We start from the raw sequence: 20,055 nt of genomic DNA, 5'->3' as shown, positions 1-20,055 counted from the left end.
AATAAAAATCAGAGGAGATATAAATGGTATTGAAAGACAAAAGGCAGTAGAAAGGATCAATGAAACAAAGAGCTGTTTCTTTGAGAAGATAAACAAAATTGACAAATCCCTAGCCAGACTTACAAAGAAAAAAAGAGAAAAAGCTCAGATAAACAAAATTAGAAATGAAAGAGGAGAAATAACAATGGATACCCACAGAAATACAATGGATTATAAGAGAATATTATGAAAAACTATATACCAATAAAATGGACAATCTAGAGGAAATGGATAAATTCTTAGACTCTTACAACCTCCCAAAGCTGAATCAAGAAGAAATAGATAATCTGAATACACCAATCACAAGTAAAGAGATTGAAACAGTCATCAAAAGTATCCCAAAGAGTAAAAGCCCAAGACCAGACAGCTTCCCTGGGGAATTCTACCAAACTTTCAGAGAGGATTTAATACCTATCCTCCTCAAGCTATTCCAAAAAACTAGGGAAGACTGAACGCTTCCAAACACATTCTACAAGGCCAACATCACTCTGATAACAAAACCTGACAAGGACAACACAAAAAAGGAAAACTACAGGCCAATATCGTTGATGGACATAGTTACAAAAATTCTCATCAAAATATTAGCAACCTGAATACAACAATACAGCAAAAAGATCATACATCATGATCAAGTGGGATTTTTTTACCAGGGACAGGGATGGTTCAACATCCACAAATCAATGTGATACACCACATCAACAAACTGAGGAATAAAAATCACATGATTATCTCAACTGATGCAGAGAAAGCATTTGACAAGATCCAACAGCCATTTATGATAAAAATTCTTAACAAAATGGGGACAGAAGGAAATTATCTCAACATAATAAAGGCCACATATGACAAACTCACAGCCAACATCATACTCAATGGGGTGAAACTGAACACCCTCCCTCTAAGAACAGGAACAAGACAAGGATGCCCACAATTACCACTCTCATTCAACACAGTACTGGAGATTTTGGTCAGACCAATTAGGTAAGAGAGAGGAATAAAAGGAATCCAAAAAGGGAGCGCAGAAGTGAAACTCTTGCTGTTTGCAGATGACATGATCTTATGTATAGAAAACCCTAAAGAATCCATCAGGAAACTATTAGAAATAACTAAAAACCACAGTAAAGTTGCGGGATACAAAATCAACTTACAAAAATCAGTTGCATTTCTGTACTCTAATAACAAACTTACAGAAAGAGAAGTCAAGAATACAATTCCATTTACAATTGCAACAAAACAAATAAAGTACCTAGGAATAAATTTTTTTTTTTTGAGGAAGATTAGTCCTTAGCTAACTGCTGCCAATCCTCCTCTTTATGCTGAGGAAGACTGGCCCTGAGCTAACATCTGTGCCCATCTTCCTCTACTTTACATGTGGGACGCCTGGCAGAGCATGGCTTGTCAAGTGGTGCCATGTCCGCACCCGGGATCCAAACTGGTGAACTCCGGGCCGCCGAAGCGGAACAAGCGCACTTAACCGCTGCGCCACGGGGCCAGCCCCGGAATAAATTTAACTAAGGCAGTGGAGGACTTACACAAAGAAAACTATGAGACATTACTGAAAGAAATAGATAATGACATAAAGAGATGGAAAGAGATTCCACGCACACGCATTGGAAGAATAAACACAGTTAAAATGCCCATACTACCCCAAACGATCTACAGATTAAATGCAATCCCAGACAGAATCTCAACGACATTCTTCAAGGAAATAGAACAAAGAATGCTAAAATTCATATGGGGCAACCAAAGACCCCAAATTGCTAAAGCAAGACTGAGAAAAAATAAAGCTGGAGGCATCACAATCACTGACTTCAAAATGTAGTACAAAGCCATAGTGATCAAAACGGCACGGTACTGGTACAAAAACAGACACACAGATCAGTGGAAGAGAACTGAAAGCACAGAAAATAAAACCGCACATATACGGACAGCTAATCTTTGACAAAGGTGCCAAGAACATACAGTAGAGAAAATAAACGGTGTTCAATAAATGGTGTTGGAAAAACTGGACAGCCACACGCAAAAGAATGAAAATAGACCATTATCTCACGCCATACACAAAAATAAACTCGAAATGGATCAAACACTTGAAGATAAGTCTTGAAACCATAAAACTCCTGGAAGATAATATAAGTAGTACACTCTCTGACCTGGAACTTAAAAGGATCTCTCGAAGACCACGTCTACTCAGACAAGGGAAACAAAAGAAAAAATAAACAACTGGGACTTCATCAGACTAAAGAGCATCTGCAAGGCAAAAGAAACTAGGATCAAAACAAAAAGACAACCCATCAATTGGGAGAAAATATTTACAAATCATATATCCGATAAGGGGTTAATCTCCATAATATATAAGGAACTCACACAACTGAACAACAGAAGAACAAATAGCTCGATCAAAAAATGGGCAGAGGATATGAACAGACATTTTTCCAAAGAAGATATACAGATGGCCAATAAATACATGAAAAGATGTTCAACATCACTAATCATCAGGGAAATGGAAATCAAAACTACACTAAGATACCACCTTATGCCTGATAAAATGGCTATAATCACTAAGACTAAAAATAACAGATGTTGGAGAGGCTGTGGAGAAAAGGGAACCCTGATACACTGCTGTGGGACTGCAAACTTGTGTGGCCACTATGGAAAACAGTATGGAGATTCCTCAAAAAACTAAAAATAGAACTTACCATAGGACCCACTAGCCCACTACTGGGTATTTACCCAAACAATTTGAAACCAACAATCCAAAGTAACATATGTACCCTTATGTTCCTTGCAGCACTATACACAATAGCCAAGACATGGAAACAATCCAAGTGCCCATTGACTGATGATTGGATAAAGAAGATGTGGTATACATATACAATAGAATACCACTCAGCCATAAAAAAAGACAAAACCATCCCATTTGCAACAACATGGATGGACCTGGAGGGAATTCCGCTAAGCGAAATAAGCCAGACTGAGAAACACAAACACCAGATGATTTCACTCATATGTGGAATACAAACAAACACATGGACAAAGAAAACAGTTCAGTGGTTACCAGGGGAAGGGGGATGGGGGGTGGGCAAAGTGGTTGAAGGGGAGCACTTATGTGGTGACAGACAAGAAATAATGTACAACTGACATTTCACAATAATGTAAACTTTTATGAACTCAAGGAAAAAAAAAATTATTGCCCAGACCAAAAAAAAAAAAAAGCTACAAACCATGAACATTTCATTCAGCAAATCCATGTATCTGTACAAAATCAACTGCCTACAAGTTTTCCTTTCCCCTAAAAGAAAAATGCAGAGTGGAAGACTGCACAGAAGACTGTACACATCACTTCTATCTTGAATTTTGCAGAGACAGTCATTACTTCACATTTTCCAGTATAGCTACAGGGTAAGGGGAACAGAAGGTTGTTTTACGGATGATTTTTAGAGTGTATACAAAAAGGCATATAATGAACATGCGAAAAAGAAAAATACTTATTTTCTAACTTTCCTATTTAACGTCCTTAAATTGTATGTTCCATGTTTATTAATACTCCCTATGTCTTTCTCCTTCCAACATATTTGCCTGACAAAATCCCAAGCCTTTTACTGAATTTTCCATCTGTTCTACAGTAGCATCCAAGCAGCTGTCTTTTCTCCAGGCACATTAAGTGGATTAACATTAAGTGGATCCTCAGTGCTGTCTGGAAATTGTACTACATCTTCTAATTAAATGACTTTTGCACTCCCCTGAGCAATTATTTCACACCTTCTTTCCTCTGCTCAAATTTCCTTTATCTTCTCCTCACTCTGAACTATTAAGCTTGCTTCTTATTTCAAATAAGAAAATAATCTTTTTTCCTCTCACACTCCAACTCTAATCCCTTACAAATCCAGCAGGGCTACTGCAAAATATACGCAGAATCCAATCCCTTATCACAACTTCCCTGTTACCAACCACTTCTTTCAAACCATATCATCTCTTGGCTATAGGTTCCTAATAGCTTTCCTTGCTTCTTCACTTGTGTCCCATATAAGCATTCTCAACACAACTAGCCAGTCATCCTTTTGGATATGTCAGATTGTATCATCTGCTTAAAATCGTCCACAGGCTTCTTATCTCATAATAAAACACAGAATCCTCATCATAATCCCAACTACCCCTCCAATCTCACCATCTACCACTCTCCTCTTGCATATTGTCCTCCAGAAAAATCCTGACCTTGAAACTGTTTCCAGGCTTTTCTGTGCACTTGTTCCTGTTGCCTGCATTGCTCTTTCACCAGAAAACAGTATGGCTCATTCCCTCACTACCTTCAGGCTTCTGCTCAAACGTCTCTTTATCAGAGAGGCTTTCCCCTTTTATCCCAGGTGAAATGACACCAGTTCTGTCACCCTTTATTTCTTTTCCCTGTTTTAATTTTTCTTCTTAGCACTTATATACACACTGAAGTATTATATAACTAGAGTCACTTGCAGCATAACACGATGTGTTGGTCAACGACGGACCACACATACAACTGTGGTCCCATAAGATTAGTACCGTCAAGCCTAGCTGTGTAGCAGGCTATATCATCTAGATTTGTGTAAGTACACTCTATCATGTTTGCATATGGACAAAATCATCTAATGACGCATTTTGTTTTGTTCACTGTGGGATTCTTGAGATTTAGACTGGGGCTTGACAAATAGAAGTTCAATAACTATTTGCTAAATGAATCAATTTCTAAACATACCTTGTTGGAAGGTTTGAATTCCTGAATCTTTACTTCAGAAAGAATATTCAAGAGGGCATCTGCTGATAAGTCCTGTTTTTGTAAAAAGTAATTTTATCAACAAACATATTTTTTAAATTCTGAATTCTAAAGCAAAAAACATCCTATACAAGGGCCTTTAGCATACTAAAATATTTGAATAATTTATCATCTGATTATCTAGAACACATCCATTTGTGACATTTACCTTTCATTTCTATAGAAATGCCACATATAAATGCTGGGGGAAAGGAGTGGTATGTGTGAAATAGTACTTTCAACAAAGCTGAAATCTTAGTTCCTTCCACAAACTTTTTAAAAAGTAGTTTTAGGACTGGTTGTGAGCATCAGACTGAGTGCCTTGACATTAGGGACTGTCCCTTCATTGTTCTACAAAGTTCCCTGCACAAAGTTATACTCAATAAATACTGACAATAAATAAAACAAACGAGTAAATGGAATTCATACGTTCAGAAGCAGGAAAAAATTGAAAGGGTTCAAGATGAACTCAGATGAATTTAAGGCTATTAGTTCCACATTCTTTACTAAGAAGCTGCTTAGGAAAAACTGAGACATACTGCTTTTGAGATCATCTACGATACTTACCACAAAATTACCACTCTTTTCACAAAAAGAATACCAGACTGAATACCACTATTTTTACCAGACATTTATGGTATATCTCACTGTGCATTAACCGCAAAATGGATTAACCTATAACAGGCATTTTTATCTGGATCCCAAATAGCCAGTGTTAATTATGGATCTGGTTCATATTTCCCCATTCAGCCTGCCTAGAAGTACAGCAATTTATTTAGCTCCAATATGTATTTGTAAAGAAAAATTCACTAATGCAAATCTGCCTCTCAAGTAAAACTGTATTAGATCGTTTAGATGTTAGCGAGTGAAGATGTCTAAGAGAATGGGTATGATGATAAGGGTTAAGAAATGTCAATACGGGGTAGCATTTTCAAATTTCCTGAAAAGCATATAAGTTATTATCACAAAATAAGCCAAATAACTCTCAGGAATACTGTAAAAGTGCTACGAAATAGTTCACTGTGGGTGTTGAGTGTGATTAGGATAATTAAAGTTAACAGGTTATAAATGTTTTAAAAATAAAGTAAGACTGCTTTTACAAATATTTGTTTCACTACGTTCAACTTAGAAAAATTTGACTTTCTTCTACTTAGTAATGGTGCAATGGGATTTTAGCTTTTGCTCTGTTAGAATGGGCAAAAATACAACAAAATTAAAAGCTTATATTAAAGAACGATTCTCATAACATATAAACACATTTTGATGATGCAATTATCTGACAAGTCATCTAGTCTAGCCTGGTTTTGTATCATTACTAGGGCTTGAAGAATATCTTACCTCTTCTGTAAATGGAATGCAATAGACTGCAGCATATAATTTTGCAGCATTCAGAAGGAAACTGAAGTGCCTTTGAAAGTAAAAAATAAAATGAAGTATGAATGCACAATTTCAAAGATGTTTAATTCATCAGAAATTATAGCTTTTAAAATGTTGAAGAAAAATAATCACAAAATCTTTGCTACAGAATTATTCTTTTAAAAACTTAGGCAAAGAAACTCTGCTCTAGACCAAAGCAGTGCAGAAGCTATAAAAGAAAAAACATCAGATATTTATTCTCTCTTTTTTTCTTTTGGGGAAGATTAGTCTTGAGGTAAGATCTGTGCCAGTCTTCCTCTACTTTGTATGTGGGATGCCTCCACAGCATGGCTCATCAGTAGAGCACGTCCACATCCAGGATCCAAACCCGTGAACCCCAGGCCAATGAAGTGGAGTGCACGGAACTTGAACCACTTGGCCACGGGGTTGGCCCCCGATGTTTATTCTCATAACCATTAATATTCAGGTAGTGATCATGACTATTTTGGGGAGAGAAGTGTCCAGAAGTACAAAGATTAGAGTAGTGAAAGGAAATTCATTTTAATTTGTAAGAAAATATTACATATTTAGTTTTAAAAAGTGTACATCAGGTCCAAACTAAGCAAATGAGCTTGTTTAAAAACAAAAAAACGATAAGTTTTACAGGAGAAGCAGCCAGGATAAGGTGACTAGAAGCCTAAAACAAGCACCAGATGAGAAACTAAGCAGAGCTATCTGCTGAAAGGAAGGTTAACACGCTAAGTATTTAATTAAAATAATACATATAAGTATGTGTGGATGTATATAAATAATCTGTCTATCTAATACAGATAGGGTATACAGGTATAAACTCAAAGATCCACTCTTTTTTTTTCTTCTTCTCCCCACAGCCCCCCACTACATAGTTGTATGTTCTAGTTGTGAGTGCCTCTGGTTGTGCTATGTGGGACACCGCCTCAGCATGGCCTGACGAGCAGTAACATGTCTGTGCCCAGGATCCAAACCAGCAAAATCCCAGGCCACCGAAGTGGAGTGCACGAACTTAACCACTTGGCCATGGGGCCGGCCCTGTAGATCAACTGTTTTCAAAATTAATTTGAGATTATTTAGGGAGATAGCAGTAGTAATCATTTTCCCTCTAAATAAAGTTTCTTACATACTGGCTTCATTATATAGAAAAACATTTGTTGTCATTTTACTTTTTTATGGATAAAGTCAAAGAGGTGACACTTTGGTTTCATTCTAGAGAAGATAAAAATAATGTTATTTACCATAGGGAGTACACAGATTGTGTGGCAACAAGGGTTGTGGCTGGCTTCGTTGGCCAGACTATGTTAACTCTTAGAACAACAGAGATGTAATAATTTATCATAAAAGAACCGTAGATTCTCACCTTGCAATGTAAACTTATACACACTTAAGAAATTTACAACGAAGGATGCATGTAAAACTGAGTACAAATACTTACAAAGGTTCATTTAAATCAAATTTTATTGGAGAGGGAGGCCTCTTCGGTGACTGCCAAAATAAACCTAACAAAAAATACAAATATTATTTTCAATGTAGGAAGCCAGTAATAAATTACATTAAACTTTCTTCTCAACACTTGGTTATACTTACTGCCATCTTTTAATTGTGTGTCCAGAGGGAAACAGTGAAGAAGCTGAAGAGCCTAAAGAAAAAATTAATTAAAAAATCACTACTTCATATTATCTGAAGTATAAAGAAAAGATTAAAATGCATAAAAAGAGACACAGTGAAGTCTCCCAGCTACTTTTGTACTCCATCTGTCCATTCTCCTGTTACTGCCCCCTATACCTCAAATAACTTGCATTATTATTATTACTTTTTTCTTCTTCTCTCCAAAGCCCCCTAGCACATAGGTATATATTCCAGTGGTAGATCCTTCCGGTTGTGCTATGTGGGATGCTGCCCCAGCATGGCTTGATGAGCGGTGCTAGGTTCACGCACAGAATCCCAACCGGTGAAACCCTGGGCAGCCAAGCAGAGCGTGTGAACTTAACCACTCAGCCACGGCGCCAGCCCCTGCACTGTTCTTCTTTATTGACACTGAGAGTTTGTTTTTTGGCATTGACAGCAAACACGAGTACAGATTATTTCATCCCTTTTTAAACAAATGGTGGCATATATTATAAATTATTCTGCTCCTTTCAAAGAGCTAATCCTTAAAAATGAAACTAGTAAAAATACATAGTACTTTATATTTTGAAATGATATGATGTTTGAGATTTGCTTCAAACCACCTTGGGGAGAGTATATTGGGTGGAGTTATAGAGGACAAGAAGATTATCTAGGAGTTGATTATTGTTAAACCAGAGAGACAGGTACACGAGGATTACATGGGAGTTCATTATACTATTTTATTTATATTTCTATGATTGAATTTTTCCATAATACAAAAAAGCTTTTTAAAAAAAGCCTACAGAAGATAAGGACTAAAGGGAATTCTTTAGATTTTGCAACAAGAGGTCATTGATAATCTTGGTAAGAAGAATTTGAATAGCAATGGGGAAAGAAGACATATTTACCAGAAGAGGAAGTGGCAGCAGTGAATACAGACCACTTGTCCAAGGGGCAGAGTCAAGAAGGAAGTGAAAACCAGGGATAAGTGCAATTAAAAGACTTTTTAAAAAAGATGAACTTACTTTATATTCCAATAGGTAAGAGCTTAAAGAGAGGGAGAGACTAAAGAGAGTCCAGGACACATTCTAGCAACTCTAAGTAACTGGAGGTAAGAATATTTAGTGAGCATTTATGGGCCAGGTTCTGTTCTAAATGCTTTACATGTACTAACTTGCTTGACCCTCACCACAGCCCTATGAATTAGATGTCGATTTATTATCCCCATTTTACAAATGAGGAAATAGACACAAAGCGCAATTATCAGATATGGGTAGGGAAAGCAAAATGCCAACAAAATTTGTGACTGAGTATCTCTATCTTCTCAGTCTCTTGCTTTATTCTGAACAACAAATTTCTTCTAGACTATTGATGAAATGTATTCCTTATTCTCTAGATGGAACCCTATTTAAAAGCCAATTTTGCACACAGAAAGACAAGGATCAGTTAAATGCATAACTAACAACTCAATGGGTGGAGTGCAAATGTATACTTTAATCAGTAACATTCAAGGAGAAATCAGTTGTGCGCCCAGAACTTGTTCTCACCTATCTTACTGTTTACTTCTGAAAAGCTTCCCCAAAGATAAATATTTCACGTTAATGAAATTAACTTGGTAGTAATTAAATGAGCCAAGTCAGACTTTTTCTTAGTGTTTATAATGCATACTTACCTTATGGTTAAAATATTTTTCAAACTTCAATCTTGCTAATTCTATACACTGGGACCAATTTCTAGGTCTTCTGCTCAGTAACTTAATAACTTGAAAACAGCCTTCTAAACTGTGTCCAGTTTGTATCTTCTAGAATGAGAGAAAGAAACAAAACAAAATGAATACAATTCCAGCTAAACACACACACACAAACACACACACACACACACTCCCAGGAAGTATTAGCCAAAATATGAAGTGCCAGCTCATATGCCTTATGATCTCACTTTTTTCACCATGAAATTCTTGTCTCTGCCTTTCTCCTCTCCCTCTTTCTTTTCTTTCTTGGAAAGGGAACAGGAAAAGATAGCATGCGAAATTTTAACTCTAAAGTTTTTCATCTTGTAAGTTACCCTCATGTCTTGCTAGCTATTAAGTTATTAGTACTATATATGTACTTACTATAAGAAGTTCTATGAATAATACTTTGGACTAAAAAGTTGGCATTTTTAGCATAGGATTAAAGGAAAAGTAGGAAAACATCTGTGAAGTTGCCCTCATCATGAGAGTAATAAGTCTGAGAGATTACCATCCACTCATGAAATTTTCACTACGACTCAAAGAATTTAACCAGCCATTTTATTATTTGTAGCTCTTCTATCAGGTTGAATCATATGAACTGCTGCTTTGTGGGTCAAACATGGTCAAATATTGGCAATTCCATACAGTTCAGCCAAAGTAAAAAAAATCATCTGCAACCTGCTAATTTCAAGATTCCTCATGCAGTTACTATGAACAATAGAAATGTTATAAACTTTAAGAAGGTAAAATAAACCGTTTGTAGGCAACTTGAAAATAAGATTACACTGACATAGTGTTAAGTTTGTATTAAAATGTATTGATTTGTACCTGTAAGACTTCTTCGGCAGATGGATAGGTTTGCCAAAATTTGTTAAACAATGAAGGCTTATGGGAAAAGGAACTTTCAAACTGTAAGGGAAAAGAGGAAAAAAAGTTACAAATAGAAGTCTATGTAAAAGTTGGAAATATCTTCTTTTCTACTTCAAAGAAAGGTCCCTTGAAAAAAGGTCTTTATTACCTTATCTCTTGCCCACTGTATAGTATGCTCGATAGCAGCTGGAAAGGATTTGAGAGTACAAAATGGTATTTCCTCTTCTGGGGGATCCCGCTAATTTATAAAATATGACAATAGATAGTTAAGAGAAGTAACCATGATTTTTTTACTGAATTTATTTGAATGTTTTAAGGCCATTAAAAAATAAAATTCATAAATAAAGTAAATCCAACATTTTTTTGTTTTCTGCAAGGAAGATTCGCTCTGAGCTAACATCTGTTGCCAATATGCCTCTTTTTTTGCTTGAAGAAGATTAGCCCTAAGCTAACATCTGTGGCAATCTTCCTCTATTTTGTATGTGAGTCACTGCCACAGCATGGCTTGATAAACGGTGTAGGTCTGTGCCTGGGATTCAAACCTGCGAACCTGGGCCACTGAAGCAGAGTGCACTGGACTTAAACCACTATGCCATGGGGCCAGCCCCAATCCAACACTTTTATATCTTCTTTCTCATAGGCAATAAGAGGAAAAGTTGATTCTTTTGACACTTAAGCTATTTGTTAATAGTAATTTAACAACAAACATGAATTCTGTTGTCACTTATCTGTGTACTCATTTGGTACCATGTAGAACTAGTAGCAGATCACCATATATAATTCATGTTTTTCCTCCAAGAATTAAAGTAATATTTAAAACTTTATAAAACTCCCTACTTTGTTCGACAAGTAATTCAAGAATCCCCAATATAGTGCTCAGATATCATGAGTTTCTCCATGGAGAAAACAATTTGGGAGCATGGTTATGTCCCCAGTGGTTTTTTTTGCAGAAAGTTTGTGTTAAATAAATGGCAAATGCCTATGTTGTCTCATGTGAAAAAGTACCACTGAAGAAATCCATATTCTATTACAGGGTACCTTTTGCCTAGGTTTATTGGTTCACCCAATCTTTGCCTCTTTTCACTTAGAAATTTATATTTTAGTTTGTTGATCAATGAAATACTGTGAAATATTTTATAAGCCAAAGAGGGAAGCCACAAGAGTATTAAATTCTGTTTTATGAATATGAAGTCAGAAAACATAGAAGAAAGTTTGGGAAAGATGCAGAATGAGAGAATCAAGTTAACTTTTAGAATTTGACAACATTCTCTACTTTGAAAATCCTCCAATATGACACCCAGAATATCATGATTTTTCTCCATTACTTTCAAATTAAACTTAATTTTGTTTACCATAATGTTTTTAATATATAAATTTCTGATTTCTTGACAGTAAACAAGAGAATAGGTTTTAGAAAATTTTACTAAATCAAACATATCCATTAAAATAAAGGGATATTGGGGCTGGCCTGGTGGCGCAGTGGTTGGGTTGTGAGTTCCGCTTCGGTGGCTCAGGGTTCACCAGTTCAGATCTCGTGTGTGGACATGGCACTGCTTGGCATGCCATGCTGTGGTAGGCGTCCCACATATGAAGTAGAGGAGGATGGGCATGGATGTTAGCTCAGGACCAGTATTCCTCACCAAAAAGAGGAGGATTGGCAGCAGTTAGCTCAGGGCTAACCTTCCTCAAAAAAACCCCACAAAAAAACAAAAAAAACAGACAAAAAAAATAATAAAATAAAGGGAGATTTACACTTGTAAAATAATATTCTTTCAATTTTACAACTTGGGTTATCTTTTTTAACTTTCAAAGCCTACAATTAATTCCTGGGTCAGTGGTTCTCCCTTTGCAGTACTTCAAAATTACCTGTGGGGTTTTGTAAAAAAAGTTGTATCTATATCATTTATGCAAAATATATATACACATAGACAGACAGCTTTGTCCTTCCTATGGAGAAACTGATTCTTTAGTAAGATTTTGGGTGGGTCACTCGTTGAAAAGTTGTTAGAAAACTAATCAAGTAGCTCTGAGAAATAAACAGTAAACACACAAATGAGACTCCAGAAAGGCCACGAACAAAATTTTGTTTATGGTGGTAACACTGCTTTATAACATTATATAAATTCAAGTGTATGTTGTTATATTTCGATTTGTGTGTAGATTACATCACATTCACCACCCAAAGACTACTTATAATCCATCACCAGACACATGTGCCTAATCACCCCTTTTGCCCTCCTCCCTTCCCTCTTCCCCTCTGGTAACCACCAATCCAACTGCTGTCTCTATGTGATTGATTGTTCTCGTTTTTATCTTCTACTTATGAGTGAGATCATACGATATTTGACTTTCTCCCTCTGACTTATTTCGTTTAACATAATACCCTCAAGGGCCATCCATGTTGTCACAAATGGCAGGACGTCATCGCTTCTTAAAGCTAAGGAGTATTCCATTGTGTATATTTACCACATCTTCTTTGTCCATTCATCCCTTGGTGGGCACCTAGGTTGCTGCCAAGTCTCGGCTATTATGAATAATGCTGCAATGAACGTAGGGGTACACGTATCTTTACGCATTTGTGTTTTCACATTCTTTGGATAAATACCCATCAGTGGAATAGCTGGATCCTACGGTAGTTCCATTCTTAATTTTTTGAGCAATATTCATACTGTTTTCCTTAGTGACTGCACCAGTTCGCACTCCTACCAGCAGGGTATGAGAGTTCCCTTTTCTCCACATTCTCTCCAACACTTGTTTCCTGTCTTGTTAATTATAGCCACTCTGATGGGAGTGAGGTGATATCTCATTGTAGTTTTGATTTGCATTTCCCTGATAGTTAATGATGTTGAACATCCTTTCATATGCCTGTTGGCCATCTTTGGAGGAATGGCTGTTCAGATCTTTTGCCCATTTTTTAATTGGGTTGTTAGTTTTTTTGTTCTCAAAGACGTAAGAGTTCTTTACATATTTCGGATATTAACCCCTTATCAGATATATGGTTTGCAAATATCTTCTCCCAATTTTAGGTTGTCTTTTTGTTTTGTTGGTGGTCTCCTTTCCTGTGCAGAAGCTTTTTAGTTTGATGTAGTCCCATTTACTTTTTCTATTGTTTCCCTTGCCCGGTCAGAAAATATGCTGCTAAGACCGATGTCAAAGTGACTTCTGCCTATATTTTATTCTAGAAGTTTCATGGTTTCAGGTCTCACATTCAAGTCTTTAATCCATTTTGAGTTAATTTTTGTGTATGGTGTAAGATAATGGTCTACTTTCATTCTTTCGCATGTGGCTGTCCAGTTTTCCCAACACCATTTATTGAAGAGATTTTACTTTCTCCATTCTATGTTCTTGGCTCCCTTGTCAAAAATTAGCTGTCCACAGATGTGTGGGTTTATTTCTGAGCTCTCGATTCTGTTCCATTGATCTGTGTGTCTGTTTTTGTGCCAGTACCATTCTGTTTTAGTTATTATACTTTTGTAGTATATTTTGAAATCAGGGAGTATGATAACTTGAGCTTTATTCTTTTTTTCTCAGGATTCCTTTGAGTATTCAAGGTCTTTTGTTGTTCCACATAAATTTTAGGATTCTTTCTTCTGTTTCTGTGAAAAATGTTGTTGGAACTTTGACAGGGATTCCATTGAAATCTGTAGATTGCTTTAGAAAGTATGGACACTTTAATTATGTTAATTCTTCCAATTCAAGAGCATGGAGTAGCTTCCCATTTCTTTGTGTCTTCTTCAATTTCTTTCAACAATGTTTTATAGTTTTCAGTGTACAGATCTTTCACCTTTTGGTTAAGTTTATTCCTAGGCATTTTGTTCTTTTTATTACAACTGTGAATGGGATTGTATTTATAATTTCTCTTTCCACTATTTTGTTGTTAGTGTAGAGAAACACAACTGATTTTTGCATGTTGATTTTGCATCCTGCAACTTTACCATACTCACTTGTTATTTCCAAAAGTTTCATGGTGGATTCTTTAGGGTTTTCCATATATAAAATGATGTCATCTGCAAACAGTGAGTTTCACTTCTTCCTTTCCAATTTGGATCCCTTTTATTTCTTTTTCTTGCTTGATTGCTCCGGTAGGACTTCCAACACTCTGTTTTAGAGTGGCGAAAGTGGACATCTTTGTCTGGTTTCTGTTCTTAGAGGGACAGCTTTCAGTATTTCGCCATTGAGTACGATATTAGCCGTGGGTCTGTCATATAGGGCCTTTATTATGTTGAGATACTTTCCTTCTATACACATTTTATTCAGTTTTTCTCATAAAGGGATGTTGTATCTTGTCAAACACTTTCCCTGAATCTATTGAGATGATTATGTGATTTTTATTCTTCATTTTGTTAATGTGGTGTATCATGTTGATTGATTTGCAGATGCTGAACCAACCCTACATCACTAGAATAAATCCCACTTGATCTTGGTGTATGATCTTTTTAATGTATCGTTGTATTCAATCTGCTAGTATTTTGTTGAGGATTTTTGCATCAATGTTCATCAGTGATACTGGCCTGTAATTTTCTTTTTTTGCATTGTCCTTGTCTGGTTTTGGTATCAGGATAATGTTGGCTTCAAAGTATGACTTAGGAAGCTTCCCCTCCTCTTCAATTTTTTGGAGGAGTTTGAGAAGGAGAGGTACTAAGTCTTCTTTGAATGTTTGGTAGAATTCACCAGGGAGGTCATCTGGTCCTAGACTCATTTTTTGGGAAGTTTTTGATCACTGTTTCGATCTCCTTACTGGTGACTGGTCTATTCAAATTCTCTATTTCTTCCTGATTCAGTTTCGGAAGCTCATATAATTCTAAGAATTTATCCATTTCTTCTAGATTATCCTATTTGTTGACATATAGCTTTTCGTAGTATTGTCTTACAATTTTTTGTATCTGAAGTGTCCATTGTAATTTGTCCTCTTTCATTTCTGATTTTATTTATTTGAGCCTTCTTTTTCCCTTGGTGAATCTAGCTAAAGGTCTGTCAATTTTACTTATCTTTTCAAAGAACCAGCTCCTGGTCTCGTTGATTTTTTTCTATTTTTTTTAGTCGCTATTTCATTTATTTCTGCTCTGATTTTTATTATTTCCTTCCTTTTACTGATTTTGGGCTTTGTTCTTCTTTTTTCAGTTCCTTTAGGAGCACTGTCAGATTTTTTATTTGAGATTTTTCTTGTTTGTTGAGGTAGGCCTGTATTACTATAAACTTCTCTCTTAGAACTGCTTTTGCTGTATACCATAAATTTTGGCATGTTGTATTTTCATTTGTCTCCAGGTATTTTTTGATTTCCCCAGTCACTGTTCAGTAGTATTTTGTTTAATCTCCATACATTTGTGACTTTTCTAATTTTCTTCCTGTCATTGATTTCTAGTTTCATACCTTCATGGTCAGAAAAGATGCTTGGTATTATTTAAATTTTCTTAAATTTATTGAGATTTGTTTTGTAGCCTAATAAGTGATCAATCCTGCAGAATGTTAAATGTGCACTTGAAAAGAATGTGTATTCTGTGGTTTTTGGATGGAATGTCTACTAAGTCCATTTGGTATAACGTGTTGTTTAAGGTCAATGTTTCCTTATTGATCTTCTATTTGGATGATCTATCCATTGGTGTAAGTGGAGTGTTAAAGTCCCCTACTATTATTGTGTTACTCTCTATTTCTCCTTTTATGTCTGTTAATAATTGCTTTACATATTCAGGTGCTCCTACGTTGGGTACATAAGAAACAAAATTTTGATGATTAAAAAAATAAGTTCAGCTATATTTTTAAAACCGTACATGCACATATGTATGGACATCATCAACAGATCAAAAACAGAAGGATTAGGGAAGCTGAATCAAATTTGTTGACTGATGAAGACAAACAATTGTGAGAAATAAAGAAGAGAGATATTTACTTCAAAAAATTGGTTCACTTACATGACTATTATAGGATTCAGTCAAATGAGGTACAATAACTTCAGTGTGTCCCTTAGTGCCCATTGTTCCAGAATCTAACAGGGGCCGTAGATTTGCTAAGCAACGGCTATTTGAAAAGATAACAGGTAAGAAAAACATAAAAGTGAGCAATAACAACGTAAGCATACGACATCCTCCCACCTTCTATTAATTTCACACACGGATCACTCCTTGAATGTAATATTTTAGGAAAGAGACACATTACCACTAACTGACTGATTCCTCATTTCTGTTCCCTATCCCCCCAAAATTTTATTGCTCAACCTAATAATGTTTGTGTCCACCTTCTACTACTAGTACCAAATTTTGACTTCAACTTGTTTTCCGCTAGGTTAACTCTTAACTGTGTCACCCTTTCTTCTCTTGCTTTCTATTTCTTCTTTGGTTATTTTCTGACTATAAGTTCTATCCCACTGTATCTTCTTAATGTTATCTTTATCCCCCAAGATATATCCTTCTTCCTCAATTTACAACTCTTGTACTTTCTACATGTGTTAATTTCTTAAAGTGTTTTTTATCACCTTCTGCCAAAGATTACAAACTTTTCACTACACTCTTAACTGGTAAATTTCCCTCTGTTAATATGCTCTAGCAGTCTAACATTAAAGAATCATATAAAGATGTAGGAAAGATTATGTAAGGTATACACATTATAGTCATTCATTCATCTACTTATTTAACAAGTATTTACTGAATGACATCATGTGTTGGGCACTGAGGATACAGTGATGGGAAAAATAAATGGTCCCTATATAAATGATTTAGTGAGGAAATAAACATCAAATAAATATGTAGATCAATAAAAATAAGCGCTATGAAGGAAAAAGTATAGAGCGCTATGAAAGATTACCATAAAAGATTCTAATTCACAATTTGGGGGTTAAAGACAGTCTGTTTGAAAATACACATTTAGGCTGAAACTAAAAGCATGAGGAAAAAAATTAAAATAGGTGAGAGTAAGTAGGCAGATTTGGGGCCAAAAGTTTTTAAACAAGATAAACATAATTTCCTGAAGCTGAAGGAGAGTACGTGCAAGTCCCTGAGGTAAAAAAATGCTGGATGCCCTATAAGGACTGAACGAAGGAGTAAATGTAGCTGGAAGAAAGGAAGCCAGAGAGGAATAGGTAAATTCTAATCTGGAGTGGTGGACATGAGACAAATACTCTATGCAAAACATTTAGGCTATGTTAAAGATTTGGAATTTTATTATGGGGTATAATGAAAATCATTAAAGGGTTTGGGTTTGAGAAGTACTACAATAGGAACATAAAGAATAGTCAGAAAATTTGATAACTTTTCAACAGGTTTGAGATAAGTGAAAACAAGACATTTCTTCATGAACCTGAAATTTAAGAACATACCTGTCAACATATCTCCTGGCTTCCACATTATCTAATGCTGTAATAATGATATCTTGTCTAGTATAGAACTCATCACTGTAAATAGCCTCAGTGGCTGGACATACTTTGTTCAAGTGTGCATCTATTTTTAATTGAGGATTTATTTTCAGGGTTGCATCAGCAGCAGTATAGCTTTTAGGTTTCTAAACAAATAACAAATAAAAGAGAAGAAATAAGCGTTAAAGATAGGCTGTGATTGAACTTACACATTCTTATCCTCTGTAATGTATGTATGAGGTGAGAACAATGAGACTAATTTTCATTTTTAGTTTGTGGAAATTATATTCATTGTAGTCACATTACATTTAGTAATGCATATTAGTCTGAATAATTTATACATTATCAGTAAAACAGCCTCTATTTTATAGATAAGTGCTTTAAAGCTCTTAAAATATTAGTTCAAAGTCCAATTAAAAGTACATTTTTGGTGGCCAGCCTCGTGGCCAAGTGGTTAAGTTCACGTGCTCCACTTTGGCGGCCCACGGTTTCGCTGGTTCGGATCCTGGGCACGGACATGGCATTGCTCGTCAGGCCATGATGAAGCAGCATCCCACATGCCACAACTAGAAGGACCCACAACTAAAATATACAACTATATACTGGGGGGATTTGGGGAGAAAAAAAGCAGAAAAAAAAAATAAAATAAAAAATAAAAGTACATCTTTTTGCTAGAAATGAGGGTTGAAATGTATAAGCGCCTACAAAAAAAAGAGAACACATTCAGTGAAAATATTGGAAATCCAAACTCCGCAGAAAATGAGTTCTCACAGGTATGAGAATCTAACAATTTGGTACCAAAATCTTTTAAAAAATATTACGATTACTGGATGAGAATATTTAAAAAATTATTATATATGTTTCAGCTTTATAAAAAAGGGTACCCTAAATATAATGCATTCTTTCTTTCCTTAAAGATTTAATGATCATTATTAAGCCATTAGTGTTATCAAAGTGCATTTGGGAATACTGGTTCTGACACTAAATATCTATAGGCAAATTCTGTTTGAATTCAAGCATCTAGTTTTTCTGTCTCTTCTCAAATTGTTAGGCTGACATTTTTACTTCTCACTGTTGTTAGCGTACATACAAAGCAGAAACTTTATTAGAACTTAATAAAATAAGAATTAACAGGCCTTAATAGTTATTCTATAAATAAAATGCACAAAGTTAAGTGAATGAATTTTGTGACACATATTTTAATTCATGAGAGACCCTGTTACTTAGTTCTTTATACTGGATAGGTCAGGCAATTAGGTTACCTATGCCACCTAATCTAGTTACTTTTCTCTTCATGACATTCTTAAGCTTAGTTTATTTAGATTATCAATGAGTTGTTGAAAAACAAAGTGAAAAAACACTTCTGAAGTAAAAGCAATTTTGTTTGACTAACTAAATTGCTTCTTTTCCTAACAAATATCTTGATCTCCATAAAAAAGATTGAAACAAGCACTGTTTTACAGTAAAAAGGAATGTTAAATAGTCAAAAAAGATCAAAGAGCATAAAATTCTAAGGGCCAAATGTTACCCGTTTTGTACTAAAGGCCAAAAAACCCCCAAAAAGTGCCAAATTTGTGATCTATTAAAATTTCAAATTTGGAAACCTGTTTCTATGTCTATCCTTAGTTTCTAAAATTAAATATGCAGACACATTTTGGTGATTACAAAATGAAAAAATACTGACCATAATTCACAACTCAGATTTTAATATGCAAAATCAATGCAAATACCAATTTTTACATTAAAAAATAATTTATATTTTTCCCTATTTTCATTCCCATTCTTTAATAATTGAGAGATTCTAATAAAATAAAGACCATAGTATGCTTGTTTAAGCACCATTTTCTATTTATAAAAAAGAAAACTCTCTTTTTTGTATATAGATGATTATAGATGATTTAAATTTGAAACAGAATAGCAACATACCTGTATGTGATGAGGACGAAATAAGAACTGTCTATTCAAGTTGGACTTTTCTATCAAGTCAGGATCTGTAACTGTAATCTAATATCAAGAAAAGAAAATGGCTGAAATTGCATAACGTGTAAGTTTAAATCTATTTTGCTTTTCTCAAAATGACTAAACTCCCACAAGTTATTCTACATTATTTTGGCTGGTAAAGGTTGTAAGAATATAAATATTCCAAAATGGTTACCAATACTGCTCTTTTTATACTTATACTTAATTATAATGTTTAGTGTAAGAACATGAAACCAATTGCAATTCCTGTTCGAAACTTTTTCTAATTCTAACAAAACAGAGGCTAAAATGTCACTATCACATTTCATAAAC

At 35.1% G+C, this 20,055-nt stretch overlaps 1 protein-coding gene across 1 annotated transcript in view; it reads right to left on the bottom strand.

The window, feature by feature from the left end:
* The window catches only part of UBA6 (ubiquitin like modifier activating enzyme 6), an 81,981-nt gene that overhangs the window by 13,214 nt on the left and 48,712 nt on the right, over window positions 1–20,055 (bottom strand). The window contains exons 18-27 of the mRNA XM_008540344.2: window positions 19,690–19,767; window positions 17,728–17,909; window positions 16,328–16,433; window positions 10,567–10,656; window positions 10,377–10,457; window positions 9,489–9,617; window positions 7,796–7,847; window positions 7,644–7,707; window positions 6,158–6,227; window positions 4,763–4,834 (exon numbers count right to left, since the gene is read on the bottom strand). Of these exons, the coding sequence (XP_008538566.1) occupies window positions 4,763–4,834; window positions 6,158–6,227; window positions 7,644–7,707; window positions 7,796–7,847; window positions 9,489–9,617; window positions 10,377–10,457; window positions 10,567–10,656; window positions 16,328–16,433; window positions 17,728–17,909; window positions 19,690–19,767 (924 nt within the window). The remainder of the gene's footprint in view (window positions 1–4,762; window positions 4,835–6,157; window positions 6,228–7,643; window positions 7,708–7,795; window positions 7,848–9,488; window positions 9,618–10,376; window positions 10,458–10,566; window positions 10,657–16,327; window positions 16,434–17,727; window positions 17,910–19,689; window positions 19,768–20,055) is intronic.

Source organism: Equus przewalskii, chromosome 3 (assembly GCF_037783145.1).
Source record: "Equus przewalskii isolate Varuska chromosome 3, EquPr2, whole genome shotgun sequence".
NCBI lineage: Eukaryota > Metazoa > Chordata > Mammalia > Perissodactyla > Equidae > Equus > Equus przewalskii.
Note: the sequence above shows the minus strand (reverse complement) of the source record. Positions and strands in the feature narration are given on the sequence as shown.